The sequence below is a fragment of the Oryctolagus cuniculus genome, chromosome 9, assembly GCF_051225735.1.
Source record: "Oryctolagus cuniculus isolate XC-2025 breed Fujian yellow rabbit chromosome 9, ASM5122573v1, whole genome shotgun sequence".
Taxonomy (NCBI): domain Eukaryota; kingdom Metazoa; phylum Chordata; class Mammalia; order Lagomorpha; family Leporidae; genus Oryctolagus; species Oryctolagus cuniculus.
This window is the reverse complement of record NC_142875.1, coordinates 360,024-383,001: the sequence shown is the minus strand read 5'-3', so window position 1 is coordinate 383,001 and position 22,978 is coordinate 360,024. Positions and strand designations below refer to the sequence as shown.

Sequence of the window (22,978 nt, the reverse complement as noted above, 5' to 3'; positions counted from 1 at the left end):
CAATTCTTCCAATCCAATAAGTAAATCTTTTAAAAAAAATTAAATGAGACATACTGCAGATTGTTTAAAGAGGATAACCCACAAGGAGCGGGAATGCCACACAGGGTTAAAAAGGCTTCTGTAAATATTTTATTGTCCATAGTTTAGAGTCAGAAAGAAGCGTTTGGTAATAAAAATAACAGAATCATCTTCCCTCCGCTGTGCCCCACGCCCCTCCCTCCGCAGCCCGCCCACCTGGGACAGCGGCTGCAAGCATCCCTTAGTATTTACAGTATGTTACAAGGCCGGGAGGGGCAGAGCTGTGCGCGTGGCGGGGGCGGGGTCACAGTGCCACCTCCCTCTTCCTCCCCGCTGAGCAGCTACCCGCGACCCCGACCTGCTGTGGTGGGAGCGGGGGCCGCTGCAGCCGGGGGGCAGGAGTGCGAGGTGATGTCGCTGTGTTTGTGTGAGGCCTCGTCCAGGTCCAGAAGCTTCCCATTGACCTCCAGGGTCATGCAGCCGCGGTAGAACGCAGTGACCGGCACCGAGGTCACCGGCACATCTGGGCCGAGGGGAGAGCGCAGGGGCTGTCACTGGCCTGGCAGGGGTGCCCTGGCCTGGCCTCACCACAGTAACAGCCGGGCCAGCTGCCTTTCTGCCCCAGCTGCCCCACCCCCATCTGGCTGTAGACCCCCAGGCCAGGGGCCAGGGCGGGGACATCCGGGCCTGGCCAGCCCTCTCCCTTCCTGCCTCTGACCCTCCTTGGACCCCCAGGGAGGAGGGTTCTGAGCGGATGCTGCTAAGACCATGGCACAGGGCGGCCAGCACAGAGACCCACCTGTAGGCCTCCCGCCCCGAACAAAATCTGCCTCCACAGTCACCAGCCTCTGTCCGGGCTTGGCTTGGGGTCAGCAAGCGGGGTCACAGGGAAGCTGCGGTGGGCGGCACATGGAGCCCCTACCTGGCAGTCCCCCGAGGAAGGTGAGCACGGCACCCTGCAGCAGGTGCCTCTTGAGCAGGGCCAGCCTTTCCTGCAGCTGGGCAGCGTCCACCTCGCTCTGGCCCTTGGTGCCGTCCACTTCCAGGGTGGCCACGCCCTCCTTCAGGGAGACCGTGACCACGTGCTCCTGCCCGTCACACGCCTTGATCTCCATTAGGGCCAGGGGCACGTTCTCGACGGCCAGGACCACCAGCTGGGGGGATGGCGGGCACAGGTTGAGGGTGGTGCCGGGGCCGGGGTCAGAGTCACAGGGGAGGCCCAAGTGCATGCGGGGCTCAGGGTGCTGCAGCCAAGGCCAGCCCCACGCACCGGCCATGCAGGCCCTGCCCTGCTCTGCCCTCCCTGCTCCTGAGGGTGTGCAGTGAGGGCCGGCAGGAAGGTTGGGGGAGATGGGGGCTCGGGTCCCTGCCCTGCCAGGCAGGCCTTTCTCGGCCGACACACGGGTAGGGGCAGGACACGCGTGCTGCCCACTCAGCCCTGCCCCTCTGCCTGCCCACAGGGAGCCCAGGTGGGGAGGGGAGGCTGTACCTGCTTCTTGAGCTTCTTGGTGGAGTGGTAGTCCACCAGGGCCACGGAGAGGGCGGCGGTGTGGTTGGCCGCCACCAGCGCCAGCAGCACCCCCGTGTCTGCGGCGGGCCGGATCCGAGCCACGACCTCCACTTCCCAGGTGCTGTCCGTCCCCACGTCCCGCGACGTGCGAGCTGCGATGAGAATGGCGCATTACAAGTCGATACGAGCAGAGAGGCGAGAGTGAGCTGGGCGCCGAGCTGTGCAGCAGACAGCACGCCCACACCTGGCTCAGGTTCTGCCCGCGTCACCTGGGCACCGGACGCCCCAGGACGCTGCTGCCCCGGACGCATGGAGACCCCCCCGGGCCACACAGACTGCCAGGGGCTGAGGGCTCAGGCCACGCTCCGGGGGCTTTCTGTCTGCAGGACCACCTGAGGTCCCTGTGGCGAGAGGAGCCAGGGAAACCCGGGGGTGGGTCTCCGTCATGTTCACCGACTGGCTTTTGATGTTGGAGTGGAGCCCTCTCCTTGCACAAGGGGGTCTGAGTGGGTGCCTTGTCCACAGGCGGGTGGCTGGGCCTGAGCACTGTCCTGTGGCAGTGGAGGGCTGGGGGAGGGCCTGGGTTTAGGAACGGGGAGGGGCAGGGCGTGTGGGGGGAGGGAGAGCCTGGGCGCAGTAGGCCGCAGAGCCCAGCTCCAAGCCAGGGGCACAGAGGACACTGCCAAGAGTGCCTGACGGCAGCGTCCTGGCGGGGCCTGGGGCTCCGGGGTCGGCGGCCCGGTCCTCTGCCTGGGCCGCACACGCGGCTCTGCCGATTCCGTCACAGGCGACAGAAGCCTGGGCTCGAGTGGGGATTTCCCAGGAGCCGTGTGGCTGAGGCCAGTGTGGACGTGCGGGGCTCCCGTGGTGGTGGTGGGGTGCCGTGGCCCCAGTGCAGCCCGGTGGCTGGGACGGCCATGTGTGCTGCTCTCAGTTCTCAGCAACTGATTCTACTGTAAGTGTTCACCAGTTTCATAATGCAAGCAAAGAGACGGCTTTAATAAATGACAGGGTCCCTGACTCCCCCACTGTGACACAGGCCCCTGAACGCCTGCACCTGCTCTCTGCACAGTGCCCCCTCACCTCCTCTCCTCTGCACATCACTCTCCTGCACCTGCTCTCCCCCGCACCTCGCCCCCCTCACCTGCGCTCTGCACACCACCCTCTCACCTGCTCTCTGCACACCACCCCCTCACCTCCTCTCCTCTGCACATCACTCTCCTGCACCTGCTCTCCCCTGCACCTCGCCCCCCTCACCTGCCCTCTGCACACCGCCCGCACACCTGCTTTCTGCACACCACCCCCTCACCTGCTCTCTGCACACCGCCCCCTCACCTGCTCTCTGCACACCACCCCCTCACCTGCTCTCCTCTGCACACCACCCCCCTCACCTGCTCTCTGCACACCACCCCTCACCTGCTCTCTGCACACCACCCCCTCACCTGCTCTCTGCACACCACCCCCTGCACCTGCTCTCTGCACACCACCCCCTCAACCTGCTATCCCCTGCACACCACCCTCCTGCACCTGCTCTCTGCACACCGCCCCCCTCACCTCCTCTCCTCTGCACACCGCCCTCCTGCACCTGCTGTGTGCACACCGCCCTCCTCACCTGCTCTCTGCACACTGCCCTCCCGTACCTGCACCTGCCACAGGGCTCTGGGAGGTCAGGTGCCCTCCAGCCCAGGTTCCTGGCAGCTGTGAAAGGAACAGGGGTGCCACCCTGGGTCCCCCTCATCTCCATTCTGTATCCTTCGGCCTCCTCCTGCTGTTTTCTCTGCATTTCAAGTCTGAGCGTGCTGGCTTCCGCAGGCAGGGGCTCCTAATGTGGGGCACCCCCTCAGTGTGGGCCTCGCCGAGTTGCTGGTGGTCGCGCTCTGAGAGCCTCTCATCCACTCGCCCAAGTCCCGACCTCGTCCTCAGACCCTCCCCACCGCCCCCCGCAGAGTGTGCTGCCCCCGCGCCGGCGTGCAGGCCGTGCTCACTGTACTGCAGGCTGTAGAAGGCGAAGCCGGTGCCCGGGTAAAAGGAGCCGTCCTCCACCTCCAAGAAGCACTGCATCTTGGGGCTGCCCCTCACGGTCTCCTGGATGGTGGTCTCCTCCTCGTCCAGCCAGCTCCAGCTCCGCATGCAGCCATCCAGGCGGGGGTTTATCTGGAGACAGAAGCCCACCCTGGCCCTGAGGAGACCACACAGGGCCATGCCCGCTCTCTCAGGCCTGTGGCGGCCACTGCTGACACGGTCGAGTCCACCCACGATGCTTGCTCTGCCATGGTCCGATCATCCCAGGACAATGCAGAGCTCGGCTGCCCCTCGGGGCGGGGCCTCTGTCTTCAGCCCCTCCCCACGGCAGAGCCCTGCCTGGAGGCAGCAGGGAGGCGGCGCCTGCACAGCGAGTGCTCTGTCCCTACACGGCTCCTGCGAAGCACCAGTGGGGACGAAAGTCCCGAGGCCCTGCACCTGCTGCGTGCTGTGGGCCAGTCAGGCGGCAGGGCCGTGGCCAACCTGCCCATTGGTGCCGACGCCTCGCAAACATGCCCGTGCCTCACTCCCCTTGGTAGGGTCGCAATCCCGACATGGGGGCAGCCGGGTCCTGGCCTCACTGGCGCCACGGCGTGGGTGTGGGCTCGGAGGACTTTGAGACACCATCAGGACCCACCTCTCCCTGAGGAAGTCCTGGCAACCCAGACCTTCCCGGGACTGTCCAGGAAGCCGCCTGTCCTAGTGGCAGCACGGCCCTGTCCCTCTCGCTGCAGCTGGGCGTCCCCCGAAGCACGGGTCTCCTCCAGACCCAGAGCCCAGCTGCACCTGGAGTCCGCCAGCTTCTGCCAGCCCCTCGCCCCCCAGGACACAGAGGCCACAGACGGGCACTGTGCAGGGTGCCCGGCTCGCGGTGGGGGCGGGCACTCACGGGCTGCAGGAGGCCACTGCTGGGGATGGGCACGCCACCCATGGTGAGGTTCAGGTGGTAGAGGCCTCGGTGCGGCCGGAACAGCTCCCGGGGCACCGCGATGTTCATGACGGCTTCCTCGTTCACCTTCACCACCAGACTGCGCGACAGCTCCTCCACGGAGACCTAAGGTTGCCCAGGGGGAAGTGGGGAGATGGCCGGGGGCACCACGCCCCCTCAGGGGCCCCGCCTCCTCGGGAGCCCCACCCCCACCCGGCCAGGCCTCCCCACGTTTTAGGAAGACACAGTACTTTCCACGGGCGGTGTTCACAGAACCACCTAACTGCTACAGCGGTGACCCTGGGAGCCAGGGCCCAGCCACGCCCCGTGTGAGTGACGGGCTCACACCGCGGCACTGCAGACTCCACCCCACCTCGCTCGCACGCTGACCCTCACGCAGGCGTGGACAAGCAGGAACCTGCCTGGCAGGGCCTCGTCACACTCGGCTCGCGCCGGGAGGAGGCCACGGCCCTGCTCTTCTGCGGCTGCACCAGGTCGTGCCCCGGGCTGCTCACGCCTCACCCTGGTTCACTGCAGCCCCTCTGTGCGGGCGTCTCTGTGTGCCCTGAGTGTGGCTGGAAGGCTGCCCGCCTCCCACGTGTATGCCAGCTCTGCGTGGTCATTTGCAGCCCCTGACGGCAGTCCCGCCCGGCCGGGCTGCCAGCTGAGCCGCCACATGGGGCTTCCGGCCAGGGGCACGGCGCTGGTCTCCCCGGGAGCATCAGCACTCAGCAGGTTCTGGCTCTGAACAGTCAGCAGCAGAACACGGTACGTGGGGGGCGGGGGGAGGTCTGTCGAGGGCCAGCCACGGCTCAGGCCACGGCTGCAGAGCGGGACTGTGGGGTGTGACCGCTCCCACTCAGCATTCCACTGGAGTCAGTGTCCTGAGCCCCACCCAGGACGTGAGACCCCAGCCCACAGTGGGGGCTTTGCTGGGAGCCCTACGGCCACCGCGGACACTGTGGCTGGGGGAGAAGGGCCAGGCGGGGCCACGGGCCACGTCCACGGAACATCGGTGGGCAGAGTCCAGGGTGAGTTCTCCATTTCTCTCTCACTTCCTGCTTCCCTTCCAAACGTGGACATCGGAAGCCTGCTTTATTTCTATTTCCAGCAACTCACTCAAGCTGGACTGGTCCAATGTCCTACGGCAATGGCCCAGTGCAGGTGTGGCCAGGGGAGCCCTCAGGACGCCCACACAGGTCCCTGCCAGACCTGGGTCTTTGGCAGAGGGAGGCCTGGGGCGGTGCCCAGGTGCAGCAGGCTGCCTTGGGTCTCTGGCTACCTATGCTCTGGGTCCCAGGCCACGGGCTGATTGCTCACCCTCCCTGGTGTCATGTGCAAAGCTCCGGACACAGCCAGGAGTCCCCTGGGCCGGCCCCATGGCTCTGCTCCAGGCCACTGGCCAAGGGCCACGCTCAGGTGTGGGGTGAACAGGGAGGGCCGGCGGCCTCACTCACCGTCTGCCACCGGCCGTGGTTGATGGCCGGGCCGCTGCTGGTGACGCGGCTCAGGCCCTGGCAGTGCAGCTGCAGCTCTAGACGCCCGGCCCGCAGGCTCAGCAGGACCCAGGTGCCGTCCGGGTCGCCGCCCACGAAGAAGAGGACGCCCTCGGGGTCAAAGGTCCGGAAGTCGAACTGGGCCACCAGCCTGCGCGGGTGAGAGGTGGCGTTGCCACGGCCGGGCCTGACGTCAGATGGCCAGGACCCCTTCCAGGCCCTAGGCGCCTTCCCGCCAGGGAGCCCCAGGGAGGCCCCTCACCCCGCCCCGCGCCAGCCGCTGCTCACCGCACACGCTGCAGCCTTTTGAGGCGAAGTCCGACCACGGGGGTCCGGTGGAACAGGCGGCCCAGGTACAGGGACTTCACGCTCCTGGCCATGCGGAAGGGCACGCAGGGCAGGATGTCCTGAGGCAGGGCAGGGGGCAGGGCCAGGGTCAGGGGGCATGGCCAGAGCCAGGGAATATCGCCCTGTATCTTGGGGCAGCACGGCCCCAACACGCCTCTCACCTCTTCCCACCCACACCCGTCTCTTTCACTATTATGGCCGTCTCAGACAGAGAGGCATGAAGGTGCATGCGCACTAGTATAAAGCAAGAAAGAAACGCAGGCCATGAAAACTCTCATTCTAGAACATTCTCTAGGAAGGCAGCCGAGCCCCTGCAGGAACCAGGGCCACAGGCCCAGGGAGGGGGCTGTGCGGAGGCTCTGGGCCCAGACCCCGGGGGCCACAGTGTCCTGTCCAGGGTCTGGGTTCCACCAACCGTGCAGTGACGCTGCCTGTGATGCCCCTCCCAGGCAGGCACAGGGGACAGCACTGCCCCTGTTGGCACGGCCACCAGAGGGGGGCGCGGGGCACCCATGTCTGGCAGAGCAGGGCCTCTGCTCCCTGACCCAGCACAGGCTGGACCAAATGCACGCGAGGTGTGAGGCCTCACGCGTGGCGCACGCCAGGCTGGCCCACTGTGAGTACGGCGTTGCCATAGAGATTGATAAATACACCCAAACATCAGTCACTGCAGAGCCGCTGCTTGTCCCAGACCTCCCGGAGATCCCAGGAGCTCAGCCAAAGCCAGGTCGGCGGCAGCCCTGCCCCCCAGCCCCAGCCCCCGCTGGTGGAGAGGCGCCGGTTCCCTACCTCGCAGGTGTCCATGTCCGGGGACAGCTTCAGCCCCCCGCGCCCGTCACAGTGGCAGGTGTAGCTGCCCGGGGAGTTGACGCAGGTCTGCTCACAGCGCCCCTGCTGGCACTCGTCCACATCTGCAGCCAAAGGCACAGGTGCTGTGGGGCCTGGGAACCGAACCGGGCCTCCCCAGCCGCACAGCTGAGGCCCCACCTGCCCCTCCCCAGGTCGCTGCTCTCTGGAAGGAAATACTGCGCCCCGCCCACGCATGCTGCCAGGGGCGCAGGGGCCCGAGGAAGTTCCCACGACAGAAGACGGTCCAGGGGCCGAGAACCCTTCCCCCAGCACCGTCTCCTCATCTGACTCCCTGCGCCCTCACTGGGCACCCACCACGGTTCTTTGTGGCTTCCAGAAAGCAAGAACGGTAACCCCCGGGACACTGCAGACCCACGTGGGAAACAGCCACTCGGAGCGTCCCTGACACGTGGGAGAAGCCGGGTGGGCCAGAGAGCTGGGAGGGGTCTTCCTGCATCTGGGGCGGGCTAGAGCCCGGCAGGCATGCGTGTTCATGTGCACATCTGCATGTATGGAGTGTGATACGTACGTGTGTGGGGGCCGATGTGTGCACAGGAGTTTGAGTGTTTACAGGTAACACTGCTGTCTGTGCACAGATGGGGGTGGCTCATGCATGTGTGTCTGTACTCATGTGTGTGGCTGGTGGCAGCTGCAGCCGTCCGTGGCTGACACCCCTCTGATTCAGGGGGCAAACTTTCCCAACCTTTGTCTGTTCACGGCTTCCCAGACACGGGAGCATGGCTGGCACTCAGCCCCACATCTGTGTCTGGGCTCAGGGCCGGGAGGGGAGGTGGGCTGGGGGCCGCGAGGCGAGGGTACCTCGGCAGGCCTTCTCCTGGGAGCTGTAGGTGTAGCCCGCGTCGCACAGGCAGGAGTAGGAGCCCGGAAGGTTCTGGCACCGTGCCGACCCGCAGGTCTCCGCGTCTGCGCATTCGTCCACGTCTGTGAGCAAGAACAGGGGCCGGATGGCGCTGCGCCGGGGCCGGCCGTGCGCGGGGCTGGGGACGGCAGCCGCGGGCTAGGGGGCCGCCTGTGTCGGGGCAGTTTGGTGACCGCAAGCCCGAGCCAATCTCTGCTCGCGTGCTGGGCACTAGGGCTGACCAGTCTCAGGTGTCCCGCCGGAGAAGACGGGGGTGGGGGGTGGGGGGGTGGGGCGCGTCACCGTGGCGGTCCTCCCGTGCGGGCGCAGTGCGAACCCGCTGGGAGGGGCAGCAACCTGGGGGCGGGGCCTCACCTTGGCAGCTCCTCCCGTCCGCGCCCAGCGCGAAGCCGCTGTGGCAGGCGCAGTGGAAGCTGCCGGGTTGGTTGCGACAGACTTGGCTGCAGCCGCCGTTCTCCTGGCCGCACTCGTTGATATCTGGACCAGAGCAGGAGTGAGCGGCTCTGCGGCGCGCGCCCAGCCCCGGCCCCGGGCCCGCTTCTTCCCCGCGGTGGGGGCGCCCCCAGGCTCAGCTGGGCAGGCGCCCAGTGCACACGGGGAGGGGGCGCTACGGGAGTGGAGGACAGCCTTGGACCCCGCCCGGCCGCCACGTGGCCCCCACCTGAGCAGCCCCCTCCCCGGCCCCTGCCAGACCCTCCCCCAGACAAGGATGAACCAGCGGGGGGGCTTCTCTCCTGCAGGTTTCCTCACTGAGGGCCTGGTTACCCTCAGGGGGCGTCAGAGGCCACACTGTGCCCCTTCATGAGGGGGGTCCCTTCCTCCAACTCCAGGCCCAGCCCCGGGGCGCACCCTGGCTGTAGCTCCTGGGGGCTTCTCTGTGGGCGGGGTCAAGGCGGTGCTGTGGGAGGGGCCTGGATGCTGAGACACTGGGAGGGGGAGGTCTCACCTCTGTCGCACAGCCGGCCCCCCCAGCCGGCTCGGCACAGACAGAAGAAGTTGCCCATGAGGTCTTGGCACACTTGGGTCCCCGTCTTCTCACAGGGGTTCGGGGTGCACTGGTCAGGCAGGTCTGAGGTGAAGGACACAAAGGTGAGGCTGGCCTGAGCGGCTCCCAGTGGGGATCTGAGGGGCTGAGGTCAGCCCAGGGTTCCCCACTACAGTCCAGGCTGAGGGCCAGCCAGGCCCGGGGCCTCCACATCAGCTGGGGGAGCCACTGCTATCCTGTGGCCAGGTGGGAGGGGCTGTGGGTCAGCTGGGAGGAGCCATGAACAAGGAGGGAGGGGCTGTGAGCCAGGTGGGAGGAGCCATGGGCAAGGAAGGAGGGGCTGTGGGCCAGGTGGGAGGAGCCATGGGCAAGGAGGGAGGAGCTGAGGGTCAGGTGGGAGGAGCTATGGGCAAGGAGGGAGGAGCTGAGGGTCAGGTGGGAGGAGCCATGGGCACAGAGGGAGGAGCCGAGGGTCAGGTGGGAGGAGCCACCTGGTGCCCGCACCCTAGTGAGGGCGGGGCTCCCAGAGGGATGCAGAAGCCCCCCACCTACAGACCCCTCCACAAGCTTTCTCCTCAGGGTGCAGCCGCAGTGAGACAGACTCCGGCCAGGTATGTGCAGGCACAGAAGGCTCAGGGCCTGCGGTCGGAGATGCGGTTACAGCTGCCCAGCGCCGGCCAAGGCGTTCTTCACAAACACAGCTGAGGCTCGCCTGGCAGGGCCCCAAGGGTGCCGCGGACGAGAGGGAAGCTCCCCCGAGTGCCGTTGCACAATCCGAGGTTCGGGAAGTCTGTGCAAAGAGCTGTCATTGTGCCCAGTGCTCAAAGAACCCTTTCATGGCCAGCAGGGCAGATGCGGCCCCTGGGGGCAGAGCGCACGTGCGTGGCTGCGGGGCGCCACAGCCCCCGGGAGCCAGGGCTGCAGCACGTGCAGGGCCCGGCCTCTTGGAGAATGGCAGCGTGTGAGCTCGCCGCACAGAAAGGGGGCCACTGCCTGCCCCTTCGCCCCCCACCTGTGACCCCGCGTCGCCTGTTTCCGTGTCTTCCTCTCACGGAGACCCGCGGCTCCAAGTCCCCTCTGAGGCACCTCCTTCCTCCTCCTGAGTCCAGGGTGAACCGCCGCACCCAGTCTCTGGCACACAGACCCTGTGGGGTGTGGGCCTGCAGCACTGGCCCTGGCCCGGGTGAGGGTGACCTGCTGCCCTCGAGGCTGTGGTCGCCGGCCAGCTGCCGCCGAAGCTGCCCTGGCCCAGGCAGCCACACTCACAGCTCCCAGGAGCGAAGCCCACAGCCTCACAGCAGGCTGGGTGATGAATGGGGCCCTGGTCTCAGGCTAGGCTCCTTCAGCTCATCCAAGGCTTTGGGGCCAACCCCAGTCACTGGCACAGGCTCCGCTCGGCACCCAGGGAGGTCTGGGCGGGAGCTCCCGGGGAGCCCTCGTGGCACGCCTCAGGGCCTCTTGCTTTCACACACACTTGTGAGTGCAGACGGAGCGCAAGCCTGGTGCCCGCTGTTTCGGAAGCTCACTCCGTGCACGAGCACTGTTTATTTACCCCTAAGGGTGCAGAGACGTGGTCCAGCACCCAGAGTCCCCGGGAGCAGGACGGGATCGGGTTTGCACCATCCAGTCATCCTCAGCTGGCAGAACCCTCATCTCCGAGACTGGCCCTGGCTTCCCTCCTCACCACTGCCAAGGCTGTAGCTTGGGGTCTGGCAGCACAGTGCTTTGGACACGAAGGATTAAGCCAACCAAGGACTAATGAAGTGAATAAAGCAGTATCTAGACTAGCACTAAACAAGTGGGTACTCTTCTCTAGACTAGTGAGTGGACAGACCTGTGTCTCCAGAGTAGCAGACAGACTGGTGTCTAGGCTAGTGGATGGATTAGTGGATAGTGTTTGATCCGTGGACGGATTAGTGGATAGGTTCGTGGATGGGTCAGTGGATAGTGCTGGGTCAGTGGATAGACTAGTAGATGGATTAGTGGACAGATTAGTGGATGGATTAGTGGACAGTGTTTGATCAGTGGATGGATTAGTGGATAGGTTCGTGGATGGATTAGTGGATAGTGCTTGGTCAGTGGATAGACTAGTAGATGGATTAGTGGATAGATTAGTGGATGGATTAGTGGATGGACTGGTGGAAAGGACTCAAGTGAAGAGGTTCTGAGGGTCGGGAGCAGACATGTGTTGGGAAGCTATGCTGGGGCAGGAACACCCGGGTAGACACAGTTGGTGCCCCCCTCCCCCACTGTCCCTGAGCACAGGGCCCCAAAGGACCGCTGTCAGGGAGCATTTCTACTCAAACACTTGGCTGAGATGTCTACTGGGTGTGACGGGTGCTTAGCTTGGCTCAGGGCCGTTCTTGGGAGTCCCCCCACCGAGCCCGCTCCTAGGAGCACCGTACCCCCTCTTGTTTTCGGCTTCCTCTCAGACCCAGGGGAGGAGCTACACTGGTGTCCGACACAGAGCAAGCGCCCAGGGGCCTCTGGAAGTACGTGGGCACGCGGGGAACAGTGGTGGGGAACCGAGAGCTCGCCGGGCCCGAGTCCCCTCATGATGGGGCAAGTGCTACAGTGTGCCTCGGATGCCAGGCCTGGCCCTCATGACAGAGGCCTTGTCGGGGCCATGCCAGACACGAGCTGGGGTGGGGCAGGGAAGCCCGAGCCAGTTGCCACAGCTCGTCCAGGGCCTGCGCAACACGTGAGTCGCAGCTGGGCCCTTGGGCCGGCAGAGAGGAAGGAAGGTGACACTACCCCTCGCGACCACCGCCTGGCAAACCCTGGCAAATCACACGTGGCTGCCAGTGACGGGCGTTTGGCTGAGGGAAGCCACATGGTGAGTGGGAACGGGAGGGAGTGACCCCTGGGCTCTGGGCCACCCTCAGGCCTACACTGCCTCCTCCCAGCAGCTCCTGCAGCGGCTGGCGCTTTCCCGGGCCCCATGGGGTGTGGGCTCCTGGACCTGCAAGGGCCAGGCTGGGTTGGATTTGGCCTCTTTTGGCAAACTCAGGAAAGAGCTCTCTGAGGCCACTGCTGGAATTTCGCAACTGTGATAAATCCAGCCACGACACCAGAGGGCTTCCGAGGCGGAGGGGGGAGGAGGAGGGGGAGGAAGAGGAGGAGGAGCAGCCCACACATCCCCAGGGCCAGGCTGGTGGTGGCCCCGCCGGGGCGCGTCCTCCAGGTCGTCCTTGCGGACTCTGCAGGCTGCACACTGGGCAGCTCGCCAGGAGCCAAGTGCCTTTGTCACTGCAGCACGAGGGCCCTGGCCACCCGCCCAAGGCCGTCCTGCCCTCTTTGGGGGGGAGCGTTTGCAGTCCCGGCAGACCGTGCTGGAGCAGGCAGAGGCGTGGGCCCTCTCGGAGAAGGCGCCATGGCTACACGAAATCTGAAGGGACTCCATGAGGCAACCAAGAGCCAGTGGGACCGACTTCCCCCTCGGCCACCCCCAGGCCACTCCCCGGGCGGCGGGACCCCTGACGGCTGCCCCCAATGGCTGCTCAGAGATGACAACCAGAAACACACTTGACCCAAGAAAACTGCCCAGAGGGATGAGACGAAGGGTCTCCGGGGACGGGACGGGAGTGGGCTCTGCTGGGGAGTGGGGAGCAGCGGGGTGCGGCCCGTGTTCAATAGAAGGGGGTGCTGAGGACCCACAGGGGGCGCTCGCCCCTCACGCCCTTGTGAAAGCCTGTTTTTAATCAAGCAACCTCCTGGCTCAACAAGGACGTTTGGCGGGAGGGAGCAGGGCTGTGGCCGCAGGGAGGCGCGAGGGGGACTCACTCTGAACGCAGGTGACAAAGTCCGGGCTCTTGGTGTAGGGGGAGCCATACTTGGTGATGCACTCTGCAAGAGACACTCGCGTTAGGGCCCCAGAAGGCCAGGTCACCGCCCTCAGGCCAGGCTCGCCTTTGCTGATGTGGGGCATCTGACGCAGCTGAGCCGGAAGACACCTCTGCTGGGACCTCTGCCCCCAGAGCCCTGTGGCCTCCGGCACACAGCCTGGGCTCTGACAGCCAGAGCTGGACGCCAGAGGGAGGTGGGGCAGCCCCACCCGCCTGACCCAGCCCCGCCTGGCCTGCAGTCTGGAGAGTGGGGGGAGTGTGGTTTGGGACCCCAGTGGGGCTGCATGGGGTGGGAGGTAGGCCCACCCAGGGACAAGCACGCCACCCCGCCTTGCCCTTCAGCGACCCGCTGGGGCCCACTTGGTGCTTCGAGGACAGAAGCCAACACATTTATCAAAATGCACTTGGTCGAGAGGAGAAGGAGGACCAAGGATCAGGCCTCTCCTTAGCAGCCACAGAGCTCTGCATGGCGCTCCCTCAGCAGGCAGCTCCGGGGCGGGCCCCCCAGCTCCCCCCGTCTCCTGGCCCGGCAGACCCCACCCCGCGCACCCAGCTGCTCCGGGGAGCTGCCGCCCCTTCCGTTCTTCTAACTACACAAACACCTTTCCCGCTGTTGTCCGTTTCAGGAAAGATGGCAGAGTGCAGAGGCTGGAGTCACAGTGGCACCACACGACGTCCAGCCCGCACAAGGCCCAGCAGGCGCGGGGGGTGCTCCTGGCCGCTGGCTGCCCAAGCCGCATGCCCACCCCCTCCAGGAACTGGGGACGGCACTGCTCTTCTGGCTACGCCTGAGCAGTCGCAGTCGAAACTTACCTAAGTATCTTGGATAAAAATAGTCCTGTGGAAAGAGAAACAGGACCCGGTCAGTGGTCCAGCAAGGGCTGCCAGACAGCACCAGGATCTGGTTGCTGCCCCCAGCCTCGGGGGGCCGCCCGCCCAGAAAGCGGTGCTGGCCAGGCCAAAGGTCAGGCAGGAACCGGCTGGCTGCGGCACAGACCTCTGTGACACAAGCAAAGCAATGCCACTCACAGCCCTGTGGGAAGCGCCACTCCACGCGTCGGGGGAGGCACACCGGTCAGTCTGAGGCACGCGGACAGCCTCTCAGAGACCAGGGGCCTTGCGCACCTGATGTCACACGGTGTCGTATTCACACAACAACCTGGCTGGGGGAGGTGCCTTGTGCATGCCTGGATTGTCAATCCCAGAGCTTCCTGTCTCCCTGGGCCTGGGCCAAGGGCCCCTGAGACTACAGGATCCTCTTGCCATAGCCCGACTCCAGGGCCATCAGCTGGTAAAAACAGAGGTCTGCAGCCCCGGGTCAGCTTCATGAACAGCCTGGCCCTAAACAAGCTACTGAAACCCTGACCAGGCACCAGCATCTTCACACCAGGCTGTGATATTTCACGGAGGTCGGAGGTCGGAGGTCACGGGGAGGGCCGGATGCTCAGGGTCAGCAGAACCAGGAGCCACTCCTCCCCTGCTCCCCTGCGTGGCCCCTTGCACACACTTGCGGCTCCTCCCTCAGCCTCCCTCGCCGCCTTCCAGGCTCACCTGCCCCGTGCTGTCTCACTGCTCAGGGGTGGTCGGCAGTGCTGCGGTCACTTGGCAAGATGTGCTCAGGTGCACCCTGGTCAGGACGTCGGGACGGGGTGTCTTTCAAGGAACAAAGCGGCCGGGGCAGCTGACACCGCGAGAGGGGCTGGGAGTCGGCACCCCCTCCCCAACTCCAGTGCACTCACCTGGGTCCGAGACCTAGGGTATGGGCCAGGTGGGGGCAGCTAGCAGGAAGCCAGCACCTCCTGGGGGGAAATGGGGCCTTCTGTCACCTGACTGTTCCCCCAGGGGCTGCACTACTTTGTTTAAACTGCTGAAGACAGGAAGCGGTGGGCCATGGTTCAGGCTACTACACCTTAAAGCAACCGGCTACACCTACCTGCCCCCCAGTACCTAAGCAAATGGACAGATGAATGGACGGGTGGGCAGACGGCATACAGGTGGTGGGCAGACGATGGGTGGAAGAATGAGTGGGTAGATGGCGCATGAATGAATGAATGGGTGACTGAATGAATGCATAAATTGGTGGGCAAACATCGGTCCCACAAATTTCAAGACAGTGCACTGGGTTCTTGACTGTTTTTAAAGATGTGTTTATTTGAAAGGCAGAGTTACAGGGGCAGAGAGAGACTGATCTTCCATCCACTGGCTCACTCCACAAATGGCCACATAGCTGCAGCTGGGCCCATCCAAAGCCAGGAGCCAGGAGCCTCTTCCAGGTCTCCCACATGGATGTAGGGGCCCAAGGACTTGGGCCATCTTCTACTGCTTTCCAAGGCCATAGCAGAGAGCTGAGTTGGAAGTGGAGCAGCCGGGACTTGAACCAGTGCTCATATGAGATGCTGGCACTGCAGGAGGTGGCGTTACCCCTGGGCCCTCAGTTTCACGGGCTGACAAGGTGACTGGAGACACTGGCCCTTCCTGCCACCCTACAATCCCCAACAAGGCGAGGTGGCCCTGGTGTGTGGTGTCCACTGCACAGGCCGCAACACTGAAGTCTCCAGGGGACCTGCCCAGTGACCATTCTGCCAGGGGCTGCACAGAGCACGCCTGAGGTCCAGGGTCCTCATGCCAGAGGCGAGCTGGGGCCCCAGACCCCGCCCTCTTCGAGCCTGCTGGCTGCATCGGCTCCTCCATTCTGCACTTGTGGCCCAGTGCACCGTCCAGGAGCCAAGCTCGGGGGTGGAGGTGTGACCTGAGGCCCCAGATGTGTTCAGAACCACAGAACGTGTCCCGCTGAGCCGAGTTCTGCCCCAGGGACTGGCACTCCTGCCACCCTGTCTGCTCCGTGCCTGCAGTGGCCATGGCAGGAACAGGTGTGCAGCAGGCCCGGGATTTCCTGCACGTGCCCAGAACGTCTGCCCCTGCAGGACCCAGCAGGACCCAGCAGGGTCGTCATTCCTTCAGAGCCCGGAGGACTGGCCCGGCCACCTGGCCACCGGGCGTCTGTGCACAGGCACCAGGGCTCTGCAGGTTCTGAAGCGGCCTCGTGACCCTGACGAGGGTCATCCACCCACGCTGGGGTGCAGAGCAAGGGGTCCCACATGGGCCGACCCCTGCAGGCTTGTCTGGGGGGCCTGGCCCCCTCCATGCCTTAGTCACAGCTCCAGGAGTTTCCTGGGATCTGCAGTGGGAGCCGGCCCCTTCCCAACATGGCGAGAGCCAGCTTGAGAGGATCCTGTCCCACACACCCGTCACCGGCCCTGCTGACTGAGAGCCAGCAAGGCTGCCCACTCCTTCCTCAGAGCTGCACAGAGCGGGCAGTGCCGCGGTGCAGTGGGCTAAGTCTCCACCTGCAGTGCCGGCATCCCATATGGGAGCAGGTTTGAGTCCTGGCTGCTCCACTTCCGATCCAGCTCTCTGCTATGGCCTGGGAAAGTCCTTGGGCCCCTGCACCCGCGTGGGAGACCTGGAAGAAGCTCCTGTCTCCTGGCTTAGGCTGGATCAGCTCTGGCTGTTGCAGCCATTTGGGGAGTGAACCAGAGGATAGAAGACCCCTCTCTGTCTCTGTCTGTAACTCTCTCTCAAGTAAATAAATAAATTCTTAAAAAAAAAAAAAAAAGCTGCATGCAGGTGGCTCTGGTGCTGAGTTTCCTGCCAGGACAGGTCTAGGCGTGGCCTCCGGGTCGCAGGGCTAGGGGCTGGACGGCTCTGTGCAGGACGCCGGCAGGGACCCCTGGTGGGGCTAGTTAGGGTTTCCTGGGCGCTTTCCACTCCGATTTGGGGCAATCCTTTCACCATGTCCCACCACTGTGAGTGAGCTGTGCCCGTCCCTTCCTCAAAGTGTGTTGGTCCCTCAGTGCCAGAGCCCTGCCAGGGCCGCCTGTGCCTCTCAGAGCTCTGCAGCTGGAGGGCCGGTCGGACTCCTGCCACTGGCGCAGGGGGATGGGAAATTCATGGTGTTCTGAGCCACGAGCGCCTGACAGAGCCACGGCAGACGGATGGCAGAATCACCGTCCGCCCCTCCCCCAACTCTGAAACAAGACGCAGCCCTGACTGTCCAGCCTGGGCTGAAGACAGGTGCCTGGACAGATGCCCCCAGATGGCAGGGTTCCGATTGGCCATCAGGCAGCAGGAGCCAGGGCTGAGGACCCGGCTGGGAGGCTGCACCCACCAGATGGGACAGTGGCCAGGGCCAGAAGCAATGGCCACAGCCACACGTGGTGGGAGTGGAGCCACAGCCACAGCCAAGGCCGAGGGAGGGGGCAGTGATGAGAGAGAAAGGGTGCCACCGTCCTAGGCAGCCAGGTCCTCAGCTGCTTCCGGGGCACCTGCGCAGGGTCTTTCTGGCACCTTTCAGGGTCTTTTGGGAAGACAAAGCAGTACTCCCTCCAACCTCAGAAGGCACAAGGCGGCTGAGGCTACAGTACCGCCCCCAGGCAGGGCTGGCCTCTCTACCAGGGTGCCACAAGAGGTGACCATCACAACCCCCAGACTCGTTGGCCTTGGTGTGCTCCCCACCCCAGCACAACCCAGGCAGGTGTCTGGGAGAATTCTGGGCAGGCGAAGCCCAGGGCGGGACAGAGACGCAGGCCTGGGGACAGTCACGGGCACGGACGCTGGGAGCACTAGACTCCAGCCCTAACTTGGGACAGGCTGGAGGAAGGCGGGCGACGGGTGTGCCCGCCATCCAGGGGCAGTGGGGGCTGCATCTGCTCCTTCCTAGGAGTGACTGGAACAGGTGCAAGTGGACTCTCGCGGTCGGGGCCAGAGGTTGGGTTCACCGTGAAGTCACCGCACACAACCACCACCAGAAAGCACGTGACGCCCCGGGCAGCCACAAGCTCTGCGCACCACGGAAGTAGCTGCCCCTTCCAGCCCAGCCTGGATGCAAGTGCCAGGGGCTCAGCCCTTCACCGCGAGTCTCAGGGGACGAGCTAGGACAGGGCCCCCAGAACAGAGGGCCCGGGGGAGAGGCCTTGGCTGCCTGTGGGGCAGAGACCCCAAGCAGGCGCTGAGGGGCTGCAGCACTGCAGGATGGTGGGGGCCCTGCCTCACTTCTCAGTGATCTGCTCCAACCCCAGTCATAGGAGAGAAGTGTGTGTGCCAACTTGTGTGCCCATGTGCTCTGTGTGTATTTGTGGCTGTGTCTGCCTGCGTGTACACGTCTGCGTACCCTGTGCTGTGCATGTGTCTCCATGTGCGTGTGTGCCTGTGCATGTATGTGCACGTGTCCATGTGCATGTGTGGTTGTCCATGTGTGTCACTGTGCATTAGTGCTAGTATGCTCATGTGCCTGTCTGTGCATCCATGTGCCTATGTATTTGTGCTGTGCATATGTGTGAGTATGTACACACATATAAAGCACATGTGTTTCTGTGTCTGAATGCATACTTGTTCACATGTGCAAGTATGTCAGTACATGATTGGGTGGGCCTCAGCCTGGATGTCACCCTGCCTGCCAGAGGCCAGGGTCTGAGGGTCTCACCAACAACCGGGGGCCTGGGTGGCCATCTCCCGAGGGGGTGCCCTTCCCCAAGCTGTCCCTGAAGTGTCCACAATTGCAGGCAATAGGGCCTGGAGGGAGGCGCAGGTCCAGATAAGACTGGCTGGACTCAGACTTCAAGACTGTATCCGAGGGGCCTGCGCTGTGGCTCAGCGGGTTAACACCCTGGCCTGAAGTGCAGGCATACCATATGGGCGCCGGTTCGAGTCCCAGCTGCTCCACTTCCTATCCGGCTCTCTGCTGTGGCCTGGGATAGCAGAAGATGGTCCAAGTCCTTGGGCCCCTGCACCCACGTGGGAGACCGGGAAGAAGCTCCTGGCTCCTGGCTTCGGATTGGTACAGCTCCAGCCGTTGCGGCCATCTGGGGAGTGGACCATCGGAGGGAAGACCTCTCTCTCTCTGCCTCTCCTCTCTGTGTAACTCTGACTCAAATTAATAAATAAATCTTTAAAAAAAAAAAAAAGACTGCATCCAAAATCCCACCAGAAAGCTCATCCCAGCATTGGAGCAGGCCCAGCGCGCTTGGGGTGGGGGGAGGCAGGGGGGCGCAAACAAAGGGGGCGGCACAGGCAGAAGCACGGAAGGGCAGAGGCAGAGGTGGGGAGGGGGTGGGGGTGGGGTTGCTGAGGCAGAGGCAGCAGCAGAGGCGGAGAGGGTGGGGGAGGGGGAGGCAGAGACTGAGGCAGGGACAAGGGGGGAGGGGTGGGGTGAGGAACAGAGGCAGAGGCAGGAGGGAATGGGGGTGGGGGAAACAGAGGTGGGCGAGAGGGGGCAGAGACAACAGCAGTAGGCAAAGGCAGGGAGCAGCGCCCCCGCCCCGGGCTCACAGGCTCAGCCCACCGCGCCACCCCTATTCTGCACAAAGAACTCTGGGATCCCCAGAACTGAGGCCTGGATTTTTTTCTGGCCCAAGGAGCAGGCTGGGGTCAAAGTGCGTGGCAGGCACCGGCCGCCCAGGCTGTGTAAGTCTCTGCGGATCCTTCCGGAAGCAGAGGTGACTGGCCAGATCCTATCAGGCGCTGGAAAGGATTTAGTAAACAGGCGGCTGTGCCCTGAGGCCCAGGGAGCCAGCAGCCCCCGGGGAGGTGCCCGGAAGCGTAAGTAGCGACCTGGGCAGAAGGAGATAAGGAGGAGCCGGGCCTGCCAGGGACGAGGGAGAGCCGGGGAGAGCCGGGGAGAGCCCCGCAGCTCCAGAGGGAGGGGCAGCCTGAGGAATGCAGGGAGAGGCTGAGCCCTAAACCCCAGGTGGCCAGGGCCTCCAACGCCCACCTGCTGGGGGGTGGGTCCGCAGGTGGGCTCACTCTGCCCCGCCCCAGGCCCGGAAGTCGGCGCCGAGCCAGGCCCGACCACGTGTTTGGCTGTTGCACAACCGCGATAGGAGCCAGGTCCAAGGGCAGGGAAAGTGAAGGGAGATCGCAGTCACTGGCCGTCCCTCCGTGCGGCCTCAGCCTCGGCTGTGCTGGCTGCCAACGGTGTCTGGACGGCTGCCTCTCACGGGACAAGGGATGCAGGGGAGCCAAGGACCCCTGACGGGTGGACACCCAGTCTGCAGGCCCAGAGCTGGACTCCTCCGGGAGCAGCCTCTCCCTGGAAAAGAGGAGGGAAGGCGACACCCGGGGATGCAGCTGCTCAGGGCAGGCACGCATGGGGCAACGCCTTGGCCTGGGGCACGCACCGGTGAGGGGGGTCCTGGGAGCTGGGGAGGGGACTGAATCCTGGGAAACAGTGACTGCTCTGATTGGGCCACACTGGGCTCCCAGGACAGACAGGGAAAGGCCCCTGGCACAGAAACCAGTGCCAGGGGCCGGGCTGGGAGTGCCCCTCGCTTCCTGTCTTCCATGCACAGCTTTGCAAATAGAGTTGCAACTAAGACATACAAGCCATGCAATCAGGCACAGGAGCCAGACTCAGGGGTCCGGAGCTGCAGCAGGCAGGGCTCCGTGGCTGGGGTGGCCTGGCCTCAGCTCTGCCCCCACAGCCCATCCCATACTAGGCATCGCAATCCCCCAGGTGAGGGACCCCAGTGACCCGGCACTGCAGCTAGGACAATGCAGCGAGGACCTCCAGAGACCGCCTGCCTCGGCCGATCACCATGAAATAGACAGGAAATCCAGGGAAACCTCCAGCCACAGGGGCCTCGGCACAGCCAGGGGTGAGCATGCGTGTCAGGAAAGGGACCTGGGGGGCCGGCCAGCAGACCAGGCACCATGGTGAGTCACCACGTGGCCACTCCTGCTCCCACGTGACACCGCCTCATCCCACGGGAGCTCCACAGAGAAGCCCAGCTGAGCCCCAAACTCTGCTGTGAGAGGACCAGGTGACCACGCCTTGCAGCCACTGTGACTGCCACACACCCCTCCCTCCTGCGCAGACGCTGCTGTGACTGTGTGTGTCTCCCTCTCACACACACACACTGTCCACTCCATGCACACGGGGCTGTGACTGTCACACACACACACACACACACTGTCCACTCCATGCACATGGGGCTGTGACTGTCACACACCCCTCCCTCCTGCGCAGACGCTGCTGTGACTGTGTGTGTCTCTCTCTCTCACACACACACTGTCCACTCCATGCACACGGGGCTGTGACTGTCACACACACACACACACACCATCCCCTTCATCACACAGGGCTGTGACTGCCACACACCTTCCCTCCTGCACAGACGCTGCTGTGACTGTGTGTGTCTCCCTCACACACACACACACACTGTCCACTCCATGCACATGGGGCTGTGACTGTCACACACACACACACACACACACACACTGTCCACTCCGTGCACATGGGGCTGTGACTGTCACACACACACACACACACCATCCCCTTCATCACACGGGGCTGTGACTGTCACACACACACACACACACACACCATCCCCTTCATGCACATGGGGCTGTGACTGTCACACACACACACCATCCCCTTCATCACACGGGGCTGTGACTGTCACACACACACACACACACACTGTCCACTCCATGCACACGGGGCTGTGACTGTCACACACACACACACACACACACCATCCCCTTCATCACACGGGGCTGTGACTGTCACACACACACACACACACACACACCATCCCCTTCATCACACGGGGCTGTGACTGTCACACACACACACACACCATCCCCTTCATCCCACGGGGCTGTGACTGTCACACACACACACACACCATCCCCTTCATCACACGGGGCTGTGACTGTCACACACACACACACACATAGGCCCCGTCTGTTGTCCCCCACAGGATTCCGCAGTTGCGTTTTCTGGGCTGCAGCTGCAGGCAATTTCTGTGGGATCTTTGGGTTCCTCTTTCTTTGGGGACGCCCCGCATCGGCGCCTGTGCCCCTCACCCCCCAACCCGCAGAGGAGGCAGGGAGCCAGGAGGCGCCTGGGGTAGAATCCTGGCCGCTCGGTCACGGTTTGCAAACGGACACCTGGTTCCTTGCTGGGGAGGCGCAGCAGGGTGCGGACCCCCGACCCGCCCGGCCAGAGGAGGACGTGGGTCCCGGGGAGCGGCCCACGAGCTGCGGGGCGGTGCCCCACAGCTCCGGGCGCCCTCGGGGCCGCGCGCCCGCCCCGGGACTCCCGCGCGCCCGCACTCACCGTCTCCGGGTCGTTCTCGAACACCTCGCGGGCCTCCTCCTTGCTGCACAGCTCCTCCACGCACTCCCTCTCCAGGTGGCCCTGCTTGGCCTCCTCGAAGACCTGGTAGGCACGGCGCTGCCTGGGCCGCAGGAACTGCGCGGCCTCGCGCGCCCGCAGCAGCACGGCTGCGGGAGAGAGGGGCGCGCGGTCAGGCCGCGCCCGGCCCGGAGCGCGCGGGGTCGCGGGGCGCGCGCGGCACTCACTGGGCGCCGACTCCGAGGCCAGCAGCAGCAGCAGCAGCGCCGTGCCCAGGGCGGCGGCCGGCCCGGGCGCGGGCTGCATGGCGGGGGCCGGGCGGGCGGCCGTGAGCGCGCGCGGTCAGAGCTCCCAGGAGGTCGCAGGGGTCCGAGGGCGCCGCGGGGCAGCGGCTCCCGTCATCCTGTCCAGCGGCCCTGAAGGTCACATCCCGACCGCGGCGGCGGCCCGGGCGCGCCGGCTGCTCTGGGCGGGGGCGGCGCGGCCGGGGGCGGGGCCGGCGGCCGTGCGACTGCAGGGCTCGGGCTGGGAGGCGCGGGCGGAGCGCTCCAGCCGGTTTTCGCCGGGAAGCTCCGAGACTCAAGGCGAAAGCAGGTCACCCAGGACGTGGCGATCTCCACGCAGGCCGGCTGGGCCCGCGCGCGCTCGCAGTGGCCGCGTGTCCGGGACGCAGTGACCTCCCGGGGCGCGAACGCGGCTGCGTGCTCCGCGCCCGGCACGTCGCCGGCATCCTTGGAGCCTCCCTTCGTGGGCGCATTTTCTCAGGACGCGAAACTCACTGGAGAAAAAGAGAAACCGAGTTCGAGCCCCGCAAGGGTCCGAGGAGTGAGACTGCGCGATTTCCTTTCGTGACCTGTGTTCTCAGAACCCGGTCTCCGCCGGGGATCCAGGGGGAAGCAGCACTCGGCGTCCCGTCAGAATATTCTACAAAGTCACCGGCGAACAGAACCACAGCCAGGCC

General features: G+C 64.8%; 1 protein-coding gene and 1 long non-coding RNA gene across 3 annotated transcripts; both read right to left on the bottom strand.

The window, feature by feature from the left end:
- Positions 1 to 106: 106 nt before the first annotated feature.
- Positions 107 to 22,503, bottom strand: GAS6 (growth arrest specific 6). The gene is made up of 15 exons (XM_070048528.2): positions 22,245 to 22,503; positions 22,000 to 22,166; positions 13,695 to 13,719; positions 12,820 to 12,882; positions 8,998 to 9,120; positions 8,406 to 8,528; positions 7,991 to 8,113; positions 7,112 to 7,233; positions 6,263 to 6,381; positions 5,936 to 6,125; positions 4,440 to 4,604; positions 3,514 to 3,682; positions 1,508 to 1,680; positions 941 to 1,172; positions 107 to 541 (listed from the first exon to the last, which is right to left on the bottom strand). Exons 1-15 carry the CDS (start codon positions 22,321 to 22,323, stop codon positions 360 to 362), a joined length of 2,055 nt encoding a protein of 684 aa, XP_069904629.2. The 5' UTR covers positions 22,324 to 22,503; the 3' UTR covers positions 107 to 359.
- On the bottom strand, positions 14,437 to 18,704 carry LOC149124483 (uncharacterized). Of its 2 annotated transcripts, none has more exons than XR_016212642.1 (3): positions 18,569 to 18,704; positions 14,621 to 14,680; positions 14,437 to 14,508 (listed from the first exon to the last, which is right to left on the bottom strand). It is a non-coding gene; the product is annotated as an uncharacterized LOC149124483 (long non-coding RNA). The 2 variants fall into 2 exon arrangements; XR_016212643.1 differs by having other exon boundaries at positions 14,463 to 14,534.
- Positions 22,504 to 22,978: the final 475 nt, after the last annotated feature.